The following is a 20,504-nucleotide window of genomic DNA, read 5'->3' on the forward strand; positions in this document are numbered from 1 at the left end:
GGAGTTTTTAAAATTTATCTGAAGCATCTGTGTTTTCTAAATCTGGCTAGTACCCTAAGAAGAGACTTGCTTACCAGTTTCCAGCCTTACATTGTTCTAACTCTCCTACAATCAAAGAAGAAAACCAGGGAGACCAGGTTGATACATTTTTCAAAGTTTGTAGATATTTGATGTTGAGTTAGTCTTTTTAGCGAATGCTTTTATTGCCGAGGTCTGCTAAGTAGAGGGAAGGTTTGCAGTTTTAAAATTCATTCATAAAAAGAGTATTATAATACTGGCTTTTTGTTGAGACAAGTAAAACAAAGACTGTCTCTGGCAAATCTAGGCATTCATTTTAAACATTTATTTGAAACACATTTTGTGTTTTAAACATCTTGAGTTACAGATAAATAATGGCCATTTTTACTGATAAGATAATTTTATGTTGTCATTTCCATTTCCCCTTAAAAAAGTTTTGAGATAATGACACTAGTTTCCTCAATTATCACTGTGATTGCTTTCCATGAGGAGATTGGAGGAGACACTAGAAGAAATGCAGCATGTTTTGATTAAATATTTAATGCTTAAAAAATGTTTGATTTGTCAGTAGTGAACAGTGTCGAGCATAATTTTTATTCATGATGTATTGTGTTAGCATGGAGATATGTTGATACATTGGTAGTGTAGGCTTTATGACAAGACTAGGTAAAATGTTCTGTTTGCTGTTTTGTTGCCAAACTTGACAAGAAGCAAATACAAACTATCAAATATCAATGTAGGTGGGAATTTTTTCCTCCTATAAAATCTAGCATGGAGATTGTTTGTGAGTCTGCTGATCTTGGAGTTACTCCTTTAACTCAAGAGTTAAGACATCCACTCAAGGGTCTTGGGTTCAGTGTAATAGATGGGGAGGGAAATGAAAAATTCCTGATGGCTCAAGCTGCTCAGTGAGAGCTTCCCTAGCAATGGGAGCAGTGCTTTTGAACTCTGTACAGGTAACTTTCAGTTTGTTATAGAGACAATTATTAAGTTGTCATGGGAGGAACAAGCTGAGAGTCTGGGCTTCGTTAGCACAAGTGGCTGTTGTTTAAACTGAAGATCTGAGACAAGTACCTCACAGACAAAAGACCCCTTATGAAAGACTGATGGCTTTCACGGTTTGTGTGCGGTGAGCAATTGGTACGTACTTGTTTTCAGAGGCACTGAGTAAGAGAAGCTTAGGATATCAGTTGGTTATTTCACTGTTGAGGTGAATGTTTCCAACACTTGACAAATACCTCTCTTACAGTCGTAAACTGTCAGGCTTTGTCTGAGGGCCAGGGCCAGTACCTGTTCCATCAGCTATGCCAGCCTCTTCTGGGATGCTTTCTTCCAATACTTGTCCTTCCCACCAGACTTAACAGGTTTCACACTTGTGAGATGCATTGGCAATGAGAGGTACTAGTAGAAACATTTTGCAGTTTTGTAGTATGTTAGGTAGGTCTGTCACTGTGTGTGTTGTAATCTGTGAAAACAATATATTTTGGGAATGATTTGCATTTTCCTGATGCTGGTGATGCACATGAATACTTAGATATGTAAATTAAAGAGAGTATTTTGCATTTAGAGAGAAAGAAGTAGGAACACTTGCTTTTGTAGATGATTTTATTCATGTCCCCTTTCACCAAATTTGAGGCTGTATTCTGTGTTGAAAGATGAGCAGTAATGCATTTCGTCATAAACTTTCTGTCTCACAGATTACCTTGCCCGTTAAGGCAAATTGATCCTTACACTGATTTTTCCATATTACAGCCTTTGTGTTCTTCAGAAAGTTTGCTGCAGTCAGAAATAACTAATTCCTTTAAACTGATACTGTGTTACTCTAAAAGTATTTGTGCCACTACTTTTTTCCACCTCTCAAATTGACTGTGGTATTAATTAAGAGAAATTAGATGGCTTACAGGATTGGGGTACATGTGCTGAGAGACTTAGCCAGGAGAACAAATTGGAGTTTGAGGTTTAGGTCTCTTCTCTTTTTTTTTTTTTTATTTTTAAGTAGTGAAGAAAATGAAAGCATGCTAATATTCTTTTAAACTTTTGTGACATTTACTCTAATTTCAGTTATTAAAGTAACTAGCTGCTTTACGTGCACTTCATAAGTAATTTATAAGTTGCTTGAATAAATTTTTGCTCTTAATTGCTTGTTTTGGTTATTGCTCGTATTGAACATTTTTGCTAACTCATGGATAACTATGAACTTAAATACATAGCAGCTCTCACTGTTTCTGATTAAGTAAAGTATATTGATCAGTGCATGATTAGAGACTCTCCTGTTAAGTGTATGGATAAGTGTATACCTGCGCATCCACTGTTGGTGTATGAGACTTCCTGTGCCCCCAGGAAGACAAGTAGTGAGAACACCACCTGAAATTTATGCAGTTTATTTCTGCATAAGCTGTGATACAGTGTTTATCACTTTCCACTGAGTTGACTGATCTTTGAATTAGGTGGAACCTCAATGAAAATCAGACTTTATATATGGATGTTCAAATTCTACCCAATGCCAAAAATCATTTTTAGGTAATCAGAAGAACTGTGTTCTGTTCTTAAATTTCCACCTCTTTTTTTTCCTATTTTAGTTTGTTTGTTTTATTTTGTTTTGTTTTAATTTTATTTCTATTTTTTTTAGTGAGTGACAGTTGCTTCAGGAACCTTGCCGAGGATCGTAGTGGGATAAACCTTAAAGATCTGGTCCAAGACCCTTCTTTGTGAGTATCTGGCTCTTATTGCTAAGCAAAGAAAAGCTTCTTCCTGATATCCTTGTGAGTAGTTTTGTAATTATATAAAAAAGTAGTATGATGAAGTACACATAATGCTTTAGTGGTATATGCTTGCCAAGTTGTCTTTAATACCGGCGGGTATTATTGAAACCACCTTGTTTTTAATGTAATTCTGTTCAGGCAGTAACATCCAGAGAGCACATACAGTAGAGGGTGCAAGAGTCATCAGAGGTAACAGACTGTACATCCTGGTATTTCTATAAAGAATTTGTATGCACATTGTTGCCCCTCTTTTTTTAAGGATGAACTGCATATAAATTAGAATATTACTGGATATTACAATATTACTGGATAATATAATGATGTTATTGTCAGTTATCTTAACATCTAGAATTTGTCTTTTTTGTAGCTCATTTCATACAGCTGATATTTGTTTCTTCCTCTATTACCTGTTTCAATTTAAGTATATAAGCACATGATCTAAATTTTGCTTCATCACAAGATTACTGGTCTTTATCTCAGTGTTGTATCTTTCTGTAAAATAAAATTCAATCACATGAGCTCTGAGCCAGACTTAAAATTGTATCAGACCTTCTTTGTGGTTCAGTTTTTTGTTTGTGGTTTTTTTTGTTTGTGGGGTTCTTTTCTCATCTGTTAACTTTAGTACTAGCTGAAAATGTTCTTGCTAGTGTGTGTGTACCACTTGTTATGAGGGAATGGAAAAAGAGAAAAAAATTCACATCTTTTATACATGAATGACAGCGCATTCCACAGTGGATTCTAACGTGATGGTCCTTGATACTGAAAGAGCAGGTTTTTCAGTACTCATTGAGAAGTAGTGAAAAATAAGGTGTATTTGACACCTTATTTCAGTTACAGGGATTTATAGTAAATAAATAGATGCAGAATTTATTTTGTCATGGTGCTACAGGTAAATGACATATATGCACATATACATGCATTCTTGGGCAATTTTGACAATTGTAAATTGGTGATTATACATCTGAAATGATAGAGGTACAGGGGGAAAGTGTAATTGTTGCTTGAAATGCAAAGAGTGAATGCTATAGGTAAATTTTTAATAATTACTATTTAATTGTTGAAGTCAAGGCTATTTTAAAGGTCTTAATTTTCAACAAAATTTTGTCTGTCGAGTGGTATTTTTTCGAGTATTTTTGACTGGTTGCTTGCTTTTCTTGATTCGTTTTGTTTGTTTGCTTTATAATTATATGTGGGTTTTGAAGCTGCAGGTATGCTTACATGCTACACATAGTTTTGGGCTTGCACCTCTAGAGTTTACTTTCAAAAGGTTGAATTTGTTGTAGAATGACTATTTTCTGTGGTTTTTACCAGAAGTGATGGAATCTTTTCATTTTCTTCCTTGAGTGTAACTGACGTGAAGAATATTGTAATAAGTCATTCTAATGTTCAAAAGAAATTAAATGGATTTCTGTTTCTTATAGCATAAGAAGCATAAGTGACTGCAATGTAGCAGTTTTTGTCACTTTGAAAGACTGAATAAAGCTTCAATACATGTTAGGTTTCAAGGACTGCTTATGATACTTTGTTATATGACAGACTGTAGTGCAAGAAAGTCTCCTTCTTCCTGCCAAATGATAGGAACATATAGACTTGGGTTTGTCTTTCCAAATCGACATTCCTGCCGTTTTATGACTGAGCACCTATTAAGAGTTCTTGCAAAATATGTAGTAGTGCGAGTGAATCTCCAAAATGAAGAAACCATCTAAGGCGATATTGCTCAACCCAACCTTTTGTAGGTGACTCTTAAGGTCCCGTGGGATCTGAATTCTTTGTTATGCGGAAGACAGCATGGGGATGAAGCGTGAGAGTGCCAGACAAAGAGATGTTTTAATCTTTTTTTTAAATAAAGAATAAAGTTTAATTAAAATCTTTCACCTATTTGGCTATGATTGACACCTGTAATTATACCTGGAATCATACAATAGCATTTGATTAATCCTCTTACCAGTTTAATATTTACACTTTAGGATTTCCTTGGTGCTCATTTGTGCTGACTGTAGATGACTGTAGATGAGCCTCTTTTCTTTGTAATCTCAGATACAAACATTAGATTTACATAAAAAATTCTCATGCTTTCTCTGCAAATGCCTCTGTCCCTCTTTGTTTGACACTCTTGGCTCTGTAACAAAACTTCTCTTTTGTTATTTCAGAAGGCTGCTTTTTTTTGACAGCTAGCTGAAATGAAACTCTATAAAATAGACAGCATTGTAGGGTTTTTCATTAATGTTCGATTTATGTCTAGTATACCTAATTGTCAGAGTAGTCTTTTTCCTCAATTGATTTCCCAGCCAGAGCAGGACTGTAAACTTAATCTGCTTTCAGTTCTCTCAGCAATGCTAATAAAACCTCTGCTGCTCAAATCAGTAGTTCGATCACCTATACTTGTATGGGATTTACTCACAATTTACTTTGTGTCAATAAAAATGAAAATTCTGCTAAAGGAAAAAAACCCAAAACACCAAGCATATCAAGTAAACCCGAAGTGAGGAGTTACAGATTGTGGGAGAAGGAAGCATGTAACAACTTTAAAATTAATTTTATTTTGTGGTTAATTACAGAAAAATTTAATTTCTGCAGAAAGTTGCTGATAGTTCAACTGTAAAGGTGGTTTGACAGTTAAGTGCTTGTAGTGGTTTGGTCTAAAATACTCATTACTGTTTATCTTCTGTGAGATAAGAATTAGGAGAAATGCAAAGCAGGCACCAAACTTGAAAGAATATAAAGAAGTTTATTAACAGACCTAAAAGAAGGAAAAAAAAATATTATACCACCTTCAGAACTCTCCTCCTCCCCCCACCTTCCTCCCTTCTCCCACTGACAATGTAAAAAGACAACCCTTGAGATGTTCAGTCTGTTTACCACTGCCATAATAACCTTGTTCAGTCCATTTAGAAAGAGAAGTCTCTTCTTGCTCGTGCTATGAAAACATTATCACAACGAGACAGCCGCCCACTTCCAAATATCGTTCAGTCCATTTAGGAAGAGGAGTCTCTCTGCCTGCATGTGAGTCCCTTCCCCCGACTTGCAGCTTTTCCCGCAACTGCTTTCGAGGGTCCACTCTTGAAGTTTTTTGGGGTACAATTTTAAGGTTGAACCGTTCAGAAACAAAAACAGAGGCCCTTCTCCTTCCCTGGGAGCAAAGGGTCTTCCTCATCTTCATCGTTAGGACTATCTCTGGGAGCATCTCTAGGGACTGAGGTTTTCTCCTTGCCCGTTTGGAGCAAAAGTCCTCATCTGGTCCATCTCTCCCTGTCCAAACTTCTCATGAAATTACAGCTGCGTCAGCATCTGCCTATCTCGGCGCAGGTGCTTTTGCTTACGAGTTGAACGCTCCACCCCCCATATCTTCATGAAATTACAACAGGATACTCTGATATATCATAGCTTCACAAGAGAATTTCAGCTTTAAGCATCTCCTCTCTCTCTTCCCTCAGGTTTTCAGCTCTTCACAGCAATAAAAGGGTTAATCTCACCTCGGCCTTGCAGCTTTGCAGCTGGAATGTTGAATGTTTCTTATCAAAGTGGAGTGGGGGGAGAGCTGAGCCGCTCCGGCTGCCCACGCCAAGGCAGTGGGAGGGGTTCCACGGCTGGAACAGGTCCATCGGCTCCAGGATGGCCGTGGCCCTCTGGCCCCCACACGGGGCCCGCAGCCACCTGTCCCAGCAGCGGAAACGAGAGAGAGCTTGGGGGGGAGTTTGTCTATTCTTGTGTATCACAGAGGTGGTCACAACTTTAAGTGGCTTAAAGAATTGTCCATATTCAAACTGGCCAGCTGATAGGTTCTGTCAGGTCCCAGAGGAAACTGTAAGCACCCCTTAGCAAGGACATCCCTTCCGGGACTGTGCTTGCTAACCTATGACAGTGCTGGTTTTATTCATTGCAGATAATCAATAATTGGGTTGAAAAGGTCCTTTAAAGGTCACCTAGTCCAAACCTCCTGCGCTGAGCAGGGATGTCTTCAACTAGGTTGGGTTCCCTGGAGTTCAAGGATATGTCTGCTATACACAGTGTCCAGTTTTGGACACAAAACTTAGAGATCCAGAGGTGCATAGATGAACAGAAAGAAGGGAGTTAGAAAATGTGATGCATGGCTGGTTAATTAATTGAGAAAACAATGTCAGAAGAGAGCAAGTGTGAGTTGTCTACAGTATATAAAAGATTATTAAAGGGTTTGTCCTGTTTGGCTGGTGAGAAAGAATTAGTTCAATTTATAGCAGACAAGATTGATTGGATAGTTTGAAAAAATTCTAAATGTCAGCGTGGTGAAGAAACTGGAATCTGTATCTAAGAATGTCAGGGAGAGTTCTGCATATTATAGTCTACATATTTGATCCTGTGTACGTGTAGAGAGCTGGAAGGGCAAACTTTTTTTTATATCCTCCCTTTTTACTTTTTCCTTTTCTTCTGTGAAAATTCTGGTTTGTCGTCTGTGTAATTAATATGACAAAAAAACGGATGGAACTTGCTTTGATTCCTATAAAGGTAACTTAATATGGCTATGAATATTCAAATCCCATGATCTGGTTTAGATGATGCCCTGGCTACCATTCCAGTAATTCATAAAAGATATTTAAAATGTTGCATTCTACAGAGGAGATTATTTTCCATGAGAAGACTAGGTATTTTTCCATTAATTGTCCTAGAACGGCAGAGCTGCAGAGAGCAGGTGCAATTGGAGGAACTAGGCTGGTGGTTCTTAGATGATGGTTCAGACTTTATTCAGCTGAAGTAAAATGCTGTAGAACAGCTTAAGATGCAAGAGAAGTCCGGCTTTTGTGGGGAGATCTTTGAGGCGCTCTAGCAAGGCAAAAGGCCGGTGCAAAAGGCTGGTGCTCATGCAAAGTTAAATATATTGATCAGTGCATTTGACTCCTTGCTCATGAGCAGACTGTATGGTCTGCTCCCCTTTGTCTTCCTGTCCTTTTCCATCCTCAATAGCCAATCTGTGCTCAGGAGAGAAATGGGTTAGATACCATTCAATATGTCTATCACCTGAAACTTCTCCTAGGATTTTTACTACTGCTTTTCTTTTCTCACTGGAAGTTACTTTAATATGCCTGAAGAGTGGACCATCGGATCATTCGAATGTTAGGTATACATCCACCTACTTCAAGCAGAAGTTCTGCATGTAGACATTGCCAAGTTGTAGTTCTTAGCGTCACTTTATAAGATGATCCTTTCAGTTCTAGCCTGTATATAGACATAAATTTCATAAAATACTTGTCTAAGCAGAAAGGAGGATGCTTTTAATCTTTCTCTGCAATTCAGTAGCTGCAGCTTCAGATAGTCACTTTTTGTTTTGGAAACATCTTCAGAGCTTCTTTGAGATGAACCATATCCAAGAGATTCTGAATAACTTCTTTCTAGGCAAAGTCACATCACATCTAAACTGTATTTCATGTCTCCTTCAGACTGATTATGAGAGTAGATAAATCTAAAATGTAAGAACAGGGAGCTTTTGACAGGAAGTTAGAACTTGTTTAATAAGTATGCACTACAGAGAAGAAAAGGTTAGAAGAAAATGTTATTTACCCTCCATGTAATTGTATTAGAAAGACAACCAAAATGGTAATAGGTCTATGTTAGAAATTTGTGGATTAAGTCTGAGTTTCATTTTTTCCATGACAGGAGATAGAAATCTGACAGAAGTCATCTTTATCACTTACTGTATTTTACAGCCCTAGAATGAGGAGCTAGGTAATTCTTCTGGGAAGCAGTTGTGAGATCCTTAGAATTTGTCACTTAAGGACTGAACATGATAAAGGAACTCTTGAGGAGCTGTAATTTTTTATATCTTACTGAGTACGTAAGATATACTGTAGGATGAAACAAATACCTGGATGGTTAAGGGAACAGCAGTGGATATTGTCTGCCTTGACTTCAGCAAGGCTTTTGACACTCTCTCACATCGTTCTTGTAGGCAAAGTCAGGAAACGTGGGCTGGATGAGTGGATAGTGAGGTGTTTTGAGAACTGGATGAACAGCAGATCTCAGAGGGTTATAAGCAGTGGCACAGGGCCTGGTTGAAGGCCATCACTGATGGTGTCTTCTAAGGTTCAATGCTGGGCCTAGAATTCTTTACCTTTATTCATTTATTTCTTGGATGAAGGGGTGATGCCTCCTTGGCAAGTTCTCAAGCAAGATGACACAAAGCTGGGAGGAGTGGCTGATACCCCAGAGGGATGTGCAGCCCTTCAGAAGGGCCTCGACAGGCTGGGGAGAAGAACTGTCTGAAATTCAACAAAAGCAATGCAGGGTCCTGCACCTGGGGAGGAATAACCCCATGGACCACCATAGACTGGGGGCTGACCTGCTGGGAAGCAGCTCTGTGGAGAAGGACCTGGGGGTGCTGGTGGGCAACAAACTGTCCATGAGCCAGCAGTGCCCTTGTGGCCAAGAAGGGCAATGGGATCCTGAGCTGCATTAGGAAGGGCATGGCCAGCAGGTTAAGGGAGGTGATCCTGTCCCTCTACTCAGCCCTGGTGAGGCCTGACCTGGAGTGCTGTGTCCAGTTCTGGATGCAATCCCATGCAGTGTGCTCTTAGGATGACCCACTGTGGTCCCTTCCAGCCTTGCCCATGCTGTGGTTCTGTGATTGAAGACTTGATAGATGCACTATTAAGTTTGTGGATGTAAAACTTCAGTTTCCATCGTCACATGGAGGAACCTCTCTAGAGGTTTTTGAGGAAAACTGGAAGTATTGTAATTTATACTTTCTGGGTTTTGCTCATCATTTGAACATCAGTGGCATATTCTGTCTTGCTAAAGGTTACAAGTTCAATGTTGTGAGGATACCAGTTCTCACCCTCTCCCCTTTGTGCAGCCTTCCTGGTTTTCAATGCCTGTTACAATGTATGGATGTCATGCCTGTTTCTTTTATTTAACTGCTGGTCTCAGTAATGCTGTGTAGAGAGGAAACATTTATTTGGTAATTTTATCCACAGTTACCTTGTTGTGCAGCGGCATTCTAGTGGGAGTTCATGCTCAGTTGTTTGTCCATTATTTGTCTGTATTAGCATGTTTTCCCTAATAGGTTTACAAAAATACTTCTCTGCTTCTCACATCTCCTGAGCTCATCTATAAGCATCGAGTGATTTTATCAGGTGATCTTTATTAGGACAAGTGGAGAGCTGTCTGTGGTAGCGCAGACTACTCTATTATGCAGAGGAGCAATGCTGAGCATTACAGAAGTGATGCCTATTTTAAGTATTGAATCTAATGAAAAAGTTATATTTGACAAACTTCCAAAGATCTGAGACCTGCCTGAAGGGATTCATGAGGGTGAGTCTAATCTAATAAGCATTTCTTAAAGTTGATATACATAGAATTGGTTTCATGCTATCCTTATGGTTTCTTATTGATCTGGGAGATTGAGACAAGCCTTTATCTGCGTCAACTGCAAGCACAGTTTTCAGGTGCCTTAAAAATTGTATTTGCCCTTCCTTCAAGATAATTAAAACATGCTTAAGACCTTAAGTGGCCAGGGTTTATTCTCCAGCCAGTTTCCCCACTTGGCTTCTCTGTAGTCCAAACAGCCTTCATCAAAGGTATCACAGAGGATGTTCTGTAGTTCATTCGCCGAATCATTTTTACCTCCAGTCATATGGACAAGTCCCTAAATGTCTTCTCCGTTACTTGCACTTCGAGAAAAAAATTTTCTCAACCTACGAGATTCCTTGGCAGTTTCTAGCAAAAATGGCTAATATTGCATGTGTCCTTTGGCTGTTGAAGCTTAATGACTCATAAACCTATAGGAACAACTTCATCTGTCTGAAGCAAACCCATAGCAGCAGACTGCAAAGCAGAACATAAGAAAATGTCTTTTTTAAGCACTTAGTAACTTTCAGCTCTAATAATTTTTACATCTTGGCCCAAAGCAGTCTCCTGTAACCTCTTTAAAGCTCCATGACGGCTTTATCTACCAATAGTAGTTTCATTCAGGACAAACATGTCTTCTCTTACCACACAGTTACCAAATTCTTAGAAGGGAATTTCTTCTTTTTGCTCTTGCAATGCCCTGTGGTAGCCTGCAATTAAGAAGTTTATTAGCTAATCAAGTTGCAAAAGTTGTTCTAGATCTAGAGGCTGTGCAGACCCAGTGCTGTGTCTGGGCTGAAAAGTATTGTTGAGGGGAAAGGGTTGTTTGTTTGCATGGCAGCTGCAGCTTGGGTGTTCCATCTCTCTTTTCAGTTCTAGTTTCAGAATTAATTCTTGAACTTCTCTGTGGTGCAGGGATGCCCTGCTTGAAGCTTGTTAGCCAGGAACCTCTATATAAACAAGTTTAGGGATTTTCTCTACTTATGGGATTGGTAACATGGAAATGTGATGTTTGTTGAAATAAGAAACTTCATCATTGGTTATGGCTATTTTTTTCTAGATCCTTCGTTTTCAGAGTTAAAGTTTGTTGTTATTATTATTAAATGTGCTTAAACTTTCATTTAGGAAAATAAATGAAAATGTTACAAGTTTTTTTTTTTTTTAAGTTCAAGAGAAAAACTATGCCTTTTATGCTCTGTTTCATTATGTTTGCTCTCTGGTGTCTGAAAAGAAATACATAGGACACAGGTTCAGAAATCTTGATCAAGTTTCAATCTAGACAGTATCACAACTGATTAAAAGTTGTTCCTACGTTTGTTTTAAACCTTCATTTTAAAAGTGACCACTCTGCTTCTGACTTCAAATTCATGCCAATTTTTTGTTTTTCCAGTTGCAATTTTTAAATCCTGCTGTCTTAATAACTTCTGTTCTCCAATAGTACAAGAAAGAGCCTTAATACTTCCCATAAGCAGGCAGATAGTTTGCCAGTTTCTGGGAAGCCAAGCCTCAGCACGCAGGAGAATTGCCTGGGAAGACAAATACTGCAATGTTTAATGTTACCCCTCTTCCGCCTCCTTTCCTTGAGCGTTTATTACTGAGCACAATGTTATGGTATGGAATATCCCTTTGGTCAACTGCACTGGCTGTGCTCCCTCCCAACTCTTTCCTATCCCTAGCCTTGCTTGCTGGGGTGGCAGAGCAGGGAATGAAAAGGCCTTGATATTATACAAGCACTGTTCAACCATAGTGAAAACATTGGTGTATTATCAACACTGTTCAATCACAAATCCAAAACACAGCAACTGTGTTGCAGCCAGCTGCTGTGTAGAAAGCCAACTCCATCCCAATCAGACTTAGTTCACATAGGAGTAATACTACAATTGTAGCTTTTTTCCTTTTGCATTGGGAAGGAATATAGACAACCTCCCTGTGTGTTTGGGTATATTCAGGACCAGACCAGAATGACTTTTACAGAAGAAACAGGAAAACTAAGTATGTACCAAGTACTGTCACAGTCTCAGAATTAAGTACCAGAAGACTTCTTTCAGTATCATTTGCACTAATAATTAATAAGAATAGATTAGAGTAGAATGTAAAATGTTCATTTGATTGAATATATTTTACAGCCCGTCATTTACTTTGGAATTTAATGGCATAGCAACCCAGCTTCCTGGTCAATATTCTATTTTTTAAAATCACAGTCCAAAATATTTTTAATAGCTTAATGTATAATGATAGGTATTTCCTTGAGAGATTATGCTGTACACCTCTCTGGCTTTGCATTTTGTCTTCTTATCCAACCCAAATCCACCACAGCTTCTAGTTACATTCTTGGTGACCTAATCTTGCCTTACTTGATGTTCTAACTTCAGGCTTCTTTTGGAGGGGTCTTTTCATGGCATTTTCTATTTTCGTCAGCTTTCCATTCTCTGAGGATCTGTGACTCTCAAAACTCAAACAGCTTCTTCTAACCTATTTTGCCACCTCCAGGCTTCATCCAAATCTCAGCTAACCTGACTCTCTTCACCTGACTTCATTCTTTCAAACTTTAGTCTTTGTTTCTCTTCATATTCTAATCTTTTCTGCATAATTAAAGGGGATTGTCTTCTCATAGTGTCTACACTATGAACAACTTTTTTTTTTTGTATCTACAGGTAAGAAATGGTCTAGTGCTGATCTTAGCTTAAACTGCATTTGTTAAGATAACGCTCTGAAAAGATTCTCTTAATATTCAGTAATATATTTAGTGTGTTTCTGTATACTCAGAAAAGAAAATAAGAAATAAGGACTTACTAAATAATCAAGAACCAAACAGAAGACCTATTTATATGACTATAAACTTCGGATGTGCTTAAATCTTGACTACTTTATTAACTTCTAATAGGGGTATGGTATGGATGATAAGATTAAGCAGAGTTTTGGAACAGCTTCCACAGAAAGAAATTAAATAGACTAGAATTTTTCACTTTAACCAAGAAACAACATATGGTGGAGGTATACAGAATAAATAGCATTTTAAAAAAAGTCAGAGGCAATTATTCACAGTTTTTCACAGATCAGAAATTGTGACAGGAAAAAAATTGAGCAGCAGGTTTGAAATTAATAAAAGTACATACTTGTTCAAGTGTAGCAGAACTGGATGTTTCGTAATTGATGTAACATCATATGGAAGCCTGGAGTATAAATGATAGATACAAATAAAGACATTAGGCTGATAGACCTACTATGGCTGTTAAAGCTGATGAATTGCGTGCAGCATCTAGGTCAGGAATGCTCCTGAACCAAAGGCAGCAAGAGGTAGTAAGTGTGTCCCAGGAAACAAATCATGTTCTGTGTCATGTGTTTATTCCCTAAGCGTTTGTTTCTTAGCTCCAGCAACATCATACCGAGTTGTGTGCACATTTAGACTGAGCTGTTACGGCAATTTTTATGTACTTCTTTCAGGAGTAGTACTTTCATAAATAGTGGAGCGTCCTCAAACTTGGAAAATTTTTCCACTGAATGAGCAAACACTTGTCCTTCAAAGTAGAGCGGGCTTCCCTGACATGGCTGAACTTAAATTTGGAACTCTCAGTAATGGAGGAGCAAAAGCCTCTCAACAAATGGCTTTTGGTAATTTACTACACAATAGAAAATCTCTCTTCTCTAATCTCACTATTAAAAATCACTAAATGATCTTCTGAACTGCTCTGAAAAGCAATTGTGAGCTGACCCCTGGATGTGATTCTCTTTGTACAAGAAGCTACATTTTGTCTAAGCTATAAATATTTGAAGGAATGCCTTATTTAGAGAAGGCCTCTCTGCAATTCGTGTGTTTATTTGCAGTATAGATTAGGTTAGAAGGGGGATTGCATAATCTGCTGCTGAAATATTACAAAGGAAGCCATTGCTGCACATCCTAGAACAATTCTGATACTGAGATACAGAAAATTGCTATGCACAGATGTGTTCACGCTTTTATGCAATATTATTCACTGCATTTAAATTCTACATTGCTTTCTTAATTAGAATTGTCCTGCCGTAACTTTTTGGGGGGACACTTACAATCGCTTTTTAGCACTGTATAGCAGAAATCTATACAGACAGTGCCTTAAGGAGAAAAGTATAGTTTTCCCACAGTGAATCTTGTGGGTTTTTTCATGTACACTTTTCTCACCTTCTTTTGCTACAGCTTGAATTTTACCATGGATTCTTCACTTACACTTTTTCCCTTTATCCATGCTACCATATAAACATCACAAGAGTATAACTAGGAGTTAAGTATTTTTTTATGGATGAAGACAGCATTGAAGCTCAAAACAGACATATTAAGGGTTCAAAAATTACCTCAAGTGGTTTTCTACAGACAGTTATGTCAAAGAAACACAATTATACTACAGCAGTAAATACTTCCCTTTATACCCTTACTAATTCTGTTTTAAGCTTTTTGCTCTTTTTTTAACTACAGCATCTCTCTTCCTACCTCCAGATTCATCCCCTTCCTTGTATTCTAATAGAAATTTTTACTCTATTAAAATTCTATTTTTTATTGCTTATTTGGTTTCAGATACAAGAATGTATCTTGTCTATATTTGGGGTTGGAAATACAGTGCATCCTTTTGAAATTTGTTATTGGTGTCATTTTCAGATACGTGATTGACTTCAAAAATACAGGTTGCTCTGGGGTGAGTGTCATTTGACTGACTGATTGTAACACCTATTACAAAATCTTTTTTTCTCAACCCCTCTTCATTCAGTATTTTTTCTCATTGTCACAAGCATTCTACACAGTTAATGTGCTCTATAGGTTAGCATAGTATGTGGAAATGTTTAGTGGCCAGTGTTCAAAAACAGAGTAGGTAATGGAGGGACTATTAAATGTGGGACTGCATAACTGCCTTCTCCATTTTAACAAAGCATGTAATTATTAATTATGAGGTGATGATTTTTAGTCTATTGTGTTCTGTTTTTCCAAAAGGTGCACTAAAAGGTACAAGTGTGCTCTAAAGTAAAGATATTTTTAATGTATTCTTTCCCTTTTTTTTGCTAATTTAGAAAACTGTTGTTCTAACAGAGCCAGGAAAGCCATTCACTATATAGATTGCGAATAATCCAGGAAATATATTAATATGCAATTTTGTTTTGGTTTTCATATCAAGAAAAAGAGAATACAGGGCAATGTGACTGAGAGATGTTTACCACTGTAGTTCTGGAATGGCTGCAGGATTCAGGACTGAGAAGCAGTGTGTGGTACCACGAGCAGCTGTTGTGTCCATTTTGTGCCTGGAGCTCTAGTTGTACCCGCATAGTTGGCATTTTATTCAGGAAACTCTGTATTGTGCCTACTCTACTGCATTTGCAATGCTGTGAAAATTAAGGAACAAGATTTGAAAAAGTTTTAATGCAACCTCTCATAACAGTTTCATACAGTTTAGAACCTCGTCTTCATCTAAACATGCATGAATTTCAGGGGAAGATCAGAGGCTTCAGGAGTATTATCCTGTCATATTTCAGGTTTCTGTTGCAGAGTCCAAGCCATGAAAAAAATTCAAGAAGGTATTTGAGTTTTGAATAATCTTGAAACATTAAAGCTTTTAAGATCAGTTTTCATAGAATAAGCAAAAACCCCGAGAAAACGCTCATCCCAAGTGGGGTGATGCTTATCCAGTCTTCCCCATTCACGATGGATCATCTTGGTTTTGTGTGTATAAGTTAGTGCAAAATTTGCTTTCCACCAAGCTACAATAAATGCCCTTACCCAAAATCCATCTAAAATGGCTCTCTCAGAATCTTTACTTTAAAAACTGATGTAAGTATAGTTACAATAAAGTATTTTAAGTTTATAAGAAAGTTACTGTATTCAGACAGTATTCTTGGAGTACAGTTTACTTTAAAATGCATTTTTTTCAGAATCTTTCAGCATTGAATCCCTTCTGAAAACAGGAATTTGCCAGAAAAATGCAAAGAAATACAGTTATTTTAGTTTTTTTACTACTTCTCCCTGGCTTAAGAAGGAATGCTGCCTGCCATGAGCCTTAGGCAAATAGCTTTTCAAGGGCAATTCTTTGCATGAGGGGATGAAGCAACACACTTCACAGACTGATTCATATTTTTAACAGTATGCTCTATATTGTTTTTTAAAAGCTAACAACCTTAAAAATACATCCTCAAGGAATGAATTTGTGACCAAAAGCTGAGTAAGATTTAAAGATAATGTTTATGTTCAAATAGATGGGGTATATGTGTGTACTTCATTATTTGCTGATGCTTATACAGGCATTAGTAATAGATGAGCTAGTAAAGATTTGGAGATTTCAGAACAATTTTATATTTTTAATTCTAATATTTTGCATTTATGCAAATAATTCAGTTACATATTGTGAAAGAATTTTGGGAAGTGTGTTTTAAAGAAATCAAAACTGAGAAAACTTCTTCCCTTTTTGCCAGTGTCTCAAATGCCTTTGAGAAGTGTGTCTGCTTCAGCCTGAATGGTTGAGCAGAACATTTTGAAGATATATATGTGAAACAAAAATGCCTCCAAGATTTTCTAGATCTAGTAGAAAAAGAGATTATCAGCTCAAGGTTTTTGTTCAGAAATCCCAGTGATAGCAGTGAGTTCTACATTTAGGAAGGTGGTTTTTTCTTTGTGCTCCTTCTGGAGTTCCTTTTGTCCTGCCTTCTGCACTCTTAAGCCTTTTAATCTCTTTAGCTAATTTATTGTATATGCTAAACAAAAGAGTTTGCTTATGGTTTTTTTTACAGTGTGTGAATGTTTATGATGCTCAAGACCTCTAATATAAGGTGAAATTTTCCTTGGGTTGAAACCCTTTTCTCCTTAGTCACGGGTTTTATCATCTTTGATTTGGTACTATTATTTTCATAGTGTACATGAGGAAGTAAACATTATGTGAGCAGTACGATGACTGCAGCGTGTATATACACAAGCTATTTTTAAAAGTCAGATAGTATTCCTGTATTACTAATAAAAATCTTTCCAGGGAGGTTTTGTCATAACTTTTGATTTCAGTCACACCACTGTTACCAGTATCCAAGCTTTTCATTAGCTCGCCAGCTTGGGTATTTCTGCATAGCTTAATACACTGACTTACTGTGAAGGGGTAGCAGGAATCTGTGCAAAGTTAGCAGTACTTAGAAATGCTTTCTTACTATTATTTCTCTAATGCAGCAATGACTTCTCTTAAAATTTGTTTCAGTGTCGTCTTAGCTGAAGATTGCAATCACTTTTCATTCCCCAACAAAGAACTGATTTAAGCTTCCATTTTTAACCAGATCTTAATACCCTTTAACTTCAGATGAGTTAGAACTGTTCCTGTACAAAACCTTATGTTATGTGGAAAAACAGCTCTCAAGTGAGAGCTTTTTTTAATAGAGTTCCTTTATTTATCAGAGGGCTCTTCATTCTTCACATCTTTTCTTTCTGTCTGTCTCTCCTACAATGTTCCTCTTCATTTGAGGCAGTGATCTATATATACAGAGCCTTCTCAAGACCATGAATTTTTGGTGCTACTTTGGCATATGAAATGGATGCTTTCTTTGTACTATTTCTGTTCTTCTGCACAGGGCAGGACACTAGCTGGATATTTTGAACAGAAATTAGATTCCCAGATTATTAGCTACTCTAATAGCAAGCTTTTGTGTTGCCCTGTCCTCTGTAATTCTATTCAGACAGTTTACAGAAGTATTATGTTGGAACCATCACTGGAGAAGAAAGAAGAGATAAATTAAACATCAGTAATCAGTAATGAGAAATTATTCAGGCTTATTAAGGGCAAGTTTTGAAACTTAATGTATTTGGACAAGAACTGTGACTGTAAGTATATCCACAAAGAGGTAGGCATCTGTACTTTCTACAGTTAGAGTGTCACAAATCAATGTTTATTTCTTAAGACACAGGAATACTGAGTAATGCAAAGGATCAGACCACTGACAGTCTTATGACAAGGAGTTTTGTACACATTTGACTACTTCCAGAAATGATGTCCCTTCCTTCAGCAAAGTTGGACTCCATGCTGGTAAATGTCCTTTCTATCTCAGCAAAAGCTGCTCTTGAGGAGAGACTTTATCAGAAAATGCTTTGACATTCTATTATTCTGGAACAGGAGTGAACGATCAAATAATACATTCAAATACATTTCCACTATTCAAATTTTACAACTGCTTCTGTTGCTGCTTCATTTTAAAACACGTGGAAGAAAATGCTAACCGAAGTTATTGATCATTAGCCTATGTTGTTCCTGTGTTAAGCTCAGGTCTGCCTCTTTTTCTTCTTTTGAGGGTGCTCTTGTAACAATCTTACAGGATGAAATAAACCATCTTTTGCAGTAGCTAGTTACAGGAGGAAAACCTCACAATCACTGGAAGAAAGTGATGTACTGTATGTTCCTCAGCCTTGAGAAAAGGAAGATTAAGATTTGAAGGGTTTTGTGCTGAGAAGAGGCAAGAGACTGGTCTTTGTAAAATTGCTAAAAATGAGTTATTCTCACCAGAATCTAATAATCACAAGCCTTTCTAAATACTCTGTTTCACACCAATAGATCATGTTTTCAGGCAGCAGAAAATAAAACTTTTTCTGACTGGTACTGTTGATTAATTTGTAAAAGGAAAGCTATGTCAAGAAATAAGACAAATGTTTGTTTACAACTGCTATTAATATAAAAGTCTAGTAGTGGGATGGGTTGGGGGGTGTGAGCATGGGTTAAGGGAGGAATACTGAATGGATAACTTAAATTTAATATGCCACTTTGATCAAGTGGAGCTAAAAATACTGAGAAAACACAAGCAAGTCCATGAGGAACAGGAAAGCAGATGAACTAAGCAATAAATATTTTGTACTTGCCCAGTAAAAATGGGTGAAATGTTGAACATGAAATGAAACTGGTGAACCAAAAAATTGAATATTTGATTCCAGGTCAAAGTGTTTATAAAACCTTTCTCTGAGGAACTTTGTTAAAATTTTATGATGCACAACTGTTTTCATTTTAATTGAATTACATATTTAAGTGAAAAAGAGTCGCCGAAAATTTGTCAAGTAGCTCTTTCCCAGTTTTAATTAGAAAGATCTCGAACTGGTATAAATGAGTTATATTTGCTACTAACAGCTATTCCTTTGCATCATTTTCATGGAACAACACACTGTTTCTAATTACACTGTTATAACATGCAACATATTTTATAGACTTTATAAATAAATTATGTCATTAATGTCATTTACCTATTGCCTTGTTAATAGCTTTTGACAAATAAGGACAAGCAAGTACTCCATACTCTGAGCTGGCTGGTTGTAAGAGAGGTCTGTAGCACAGTGCTGAGTACAAGCCAACATGCTTTTCCTCTCAGCATGGTTTATTAGTTGTGGCTCAGTGCCACTCTCACTGTGGTACAGAGTTGGCTGTGATCGCATGTGGGATGCTGGTATAGTTCCCTGAAAATAACAAATAGACCCAAGATTTTGGTGGGGTTTTTTTTTCTTCCTTCATCTCCTACATTTAATAGTTCAGTTGTTAATAAAAGCTCTGAGAATTCTGCCAGAAGAGGTAGTAAACATTTTAAAAAACAAGTAGCAAACTTGCATTGTGATGCATCATTCAAGTATCTGTCACTTGCAATTGTTCAGAGTTATGTTTATTATCTTAATTTATTGTAAAATCAGAAGACTTCTAGTGCCTTCTATTTTCTTTAGTGCAATTTACTGTAGATCTGTTTCATGGATTGCATTGCTCTGTAAAAGAGAATTCTCCAATAGTATGAAAGCTCTCCCTGAAGTATTTCTGTATTATAGCTACTTACTCAGCTGATTTTGGAAGGGGGAAAGATTGAGGGGAGGGAAATGGTTAAAAAACTTTTGTTCTGTGTTTTGCTCATGTATGTATCAGTGCAGTTCTGAGGATGAAACTGAGCTGGGGCAAGAGTAGAAATGCCAATAGTGGTACAATACTGTATGAATTTATCAATGTAAACTCAATGAGAAATTTAAAAATCTACGTATGGAGTTTTATGTTTTAATGCATATGTGGCACAAGTGGAGTCACCATGCTTCACTGTAAAGATCTGGCCACTATGGAGTAAAGATTCGCTGAACTGTGAACTAATCAGTAGATGTGACAGAAAGATAACCTTGAAACGAGCATGTTAGGTATCAGGTACTCAACTTTGTCTTTTATTCGTAAAAGGCTTCTCCCACATTTTATTTATTCATTGCAAATGGTTTTGAATTCAGTACAAGTGGGTTTTGGACAAATTATTATATACGACTTGTGAAGGTGAATCAGTGAGGGAATGCTTCTACTGAATATTTACTTTTCCTTAAGTAAGATGAAAGAGGATATTCTGTTTTTCATACTAAAACATCTGTAATCTAAGCTTCAGAGCATGAGAAGTCTATTTTTTTAAAAAAGCCATTTATTATAA

At 37.1% G+C, this 20,504-nt stretch overlaps 1 protein-coding gene across 21 annotated transcripts in view; it reads left to right on the forward strand.

Annotated features, from left to right (window-relative positions):
• GPHN (gephyrin) overlaps positions 1–20,504 on the forward strand; it is a 283,847-nt gene that overhangs the window by 83,038 nt on the left and 180,305 nt on the right. For all 21 annotated transcript variants that reach the window (XM_039552422.1, XM_039552426.1, XM_039552425.1 and 18 more), the window contains one exon: positions 2,648–2,726. In XM_039552422.1, the coding sequence (XP_039408356.1) occupies positions 2,648–2,726 (79 nt within the window). The remainder of the gene's footprint in view (positions 1–2,647; positions 2,727–20,504) is intronic.

The sequence above is a fragment of the Corvus cornix genome, chromosome 5 (assembly GCF_000738735.6).
Source record: "Corvus cornix cornix isolate S_Up_H32 chromosome 5, ASM73873v5, whole genome shotgun sequence".
Taxonomy (NCBI): domain Eukaryota; kingdom Metazoa; phylum Chordata; class Aves; order Passeriformes; family Corvidae; genus Corvus; species Corvus cornix.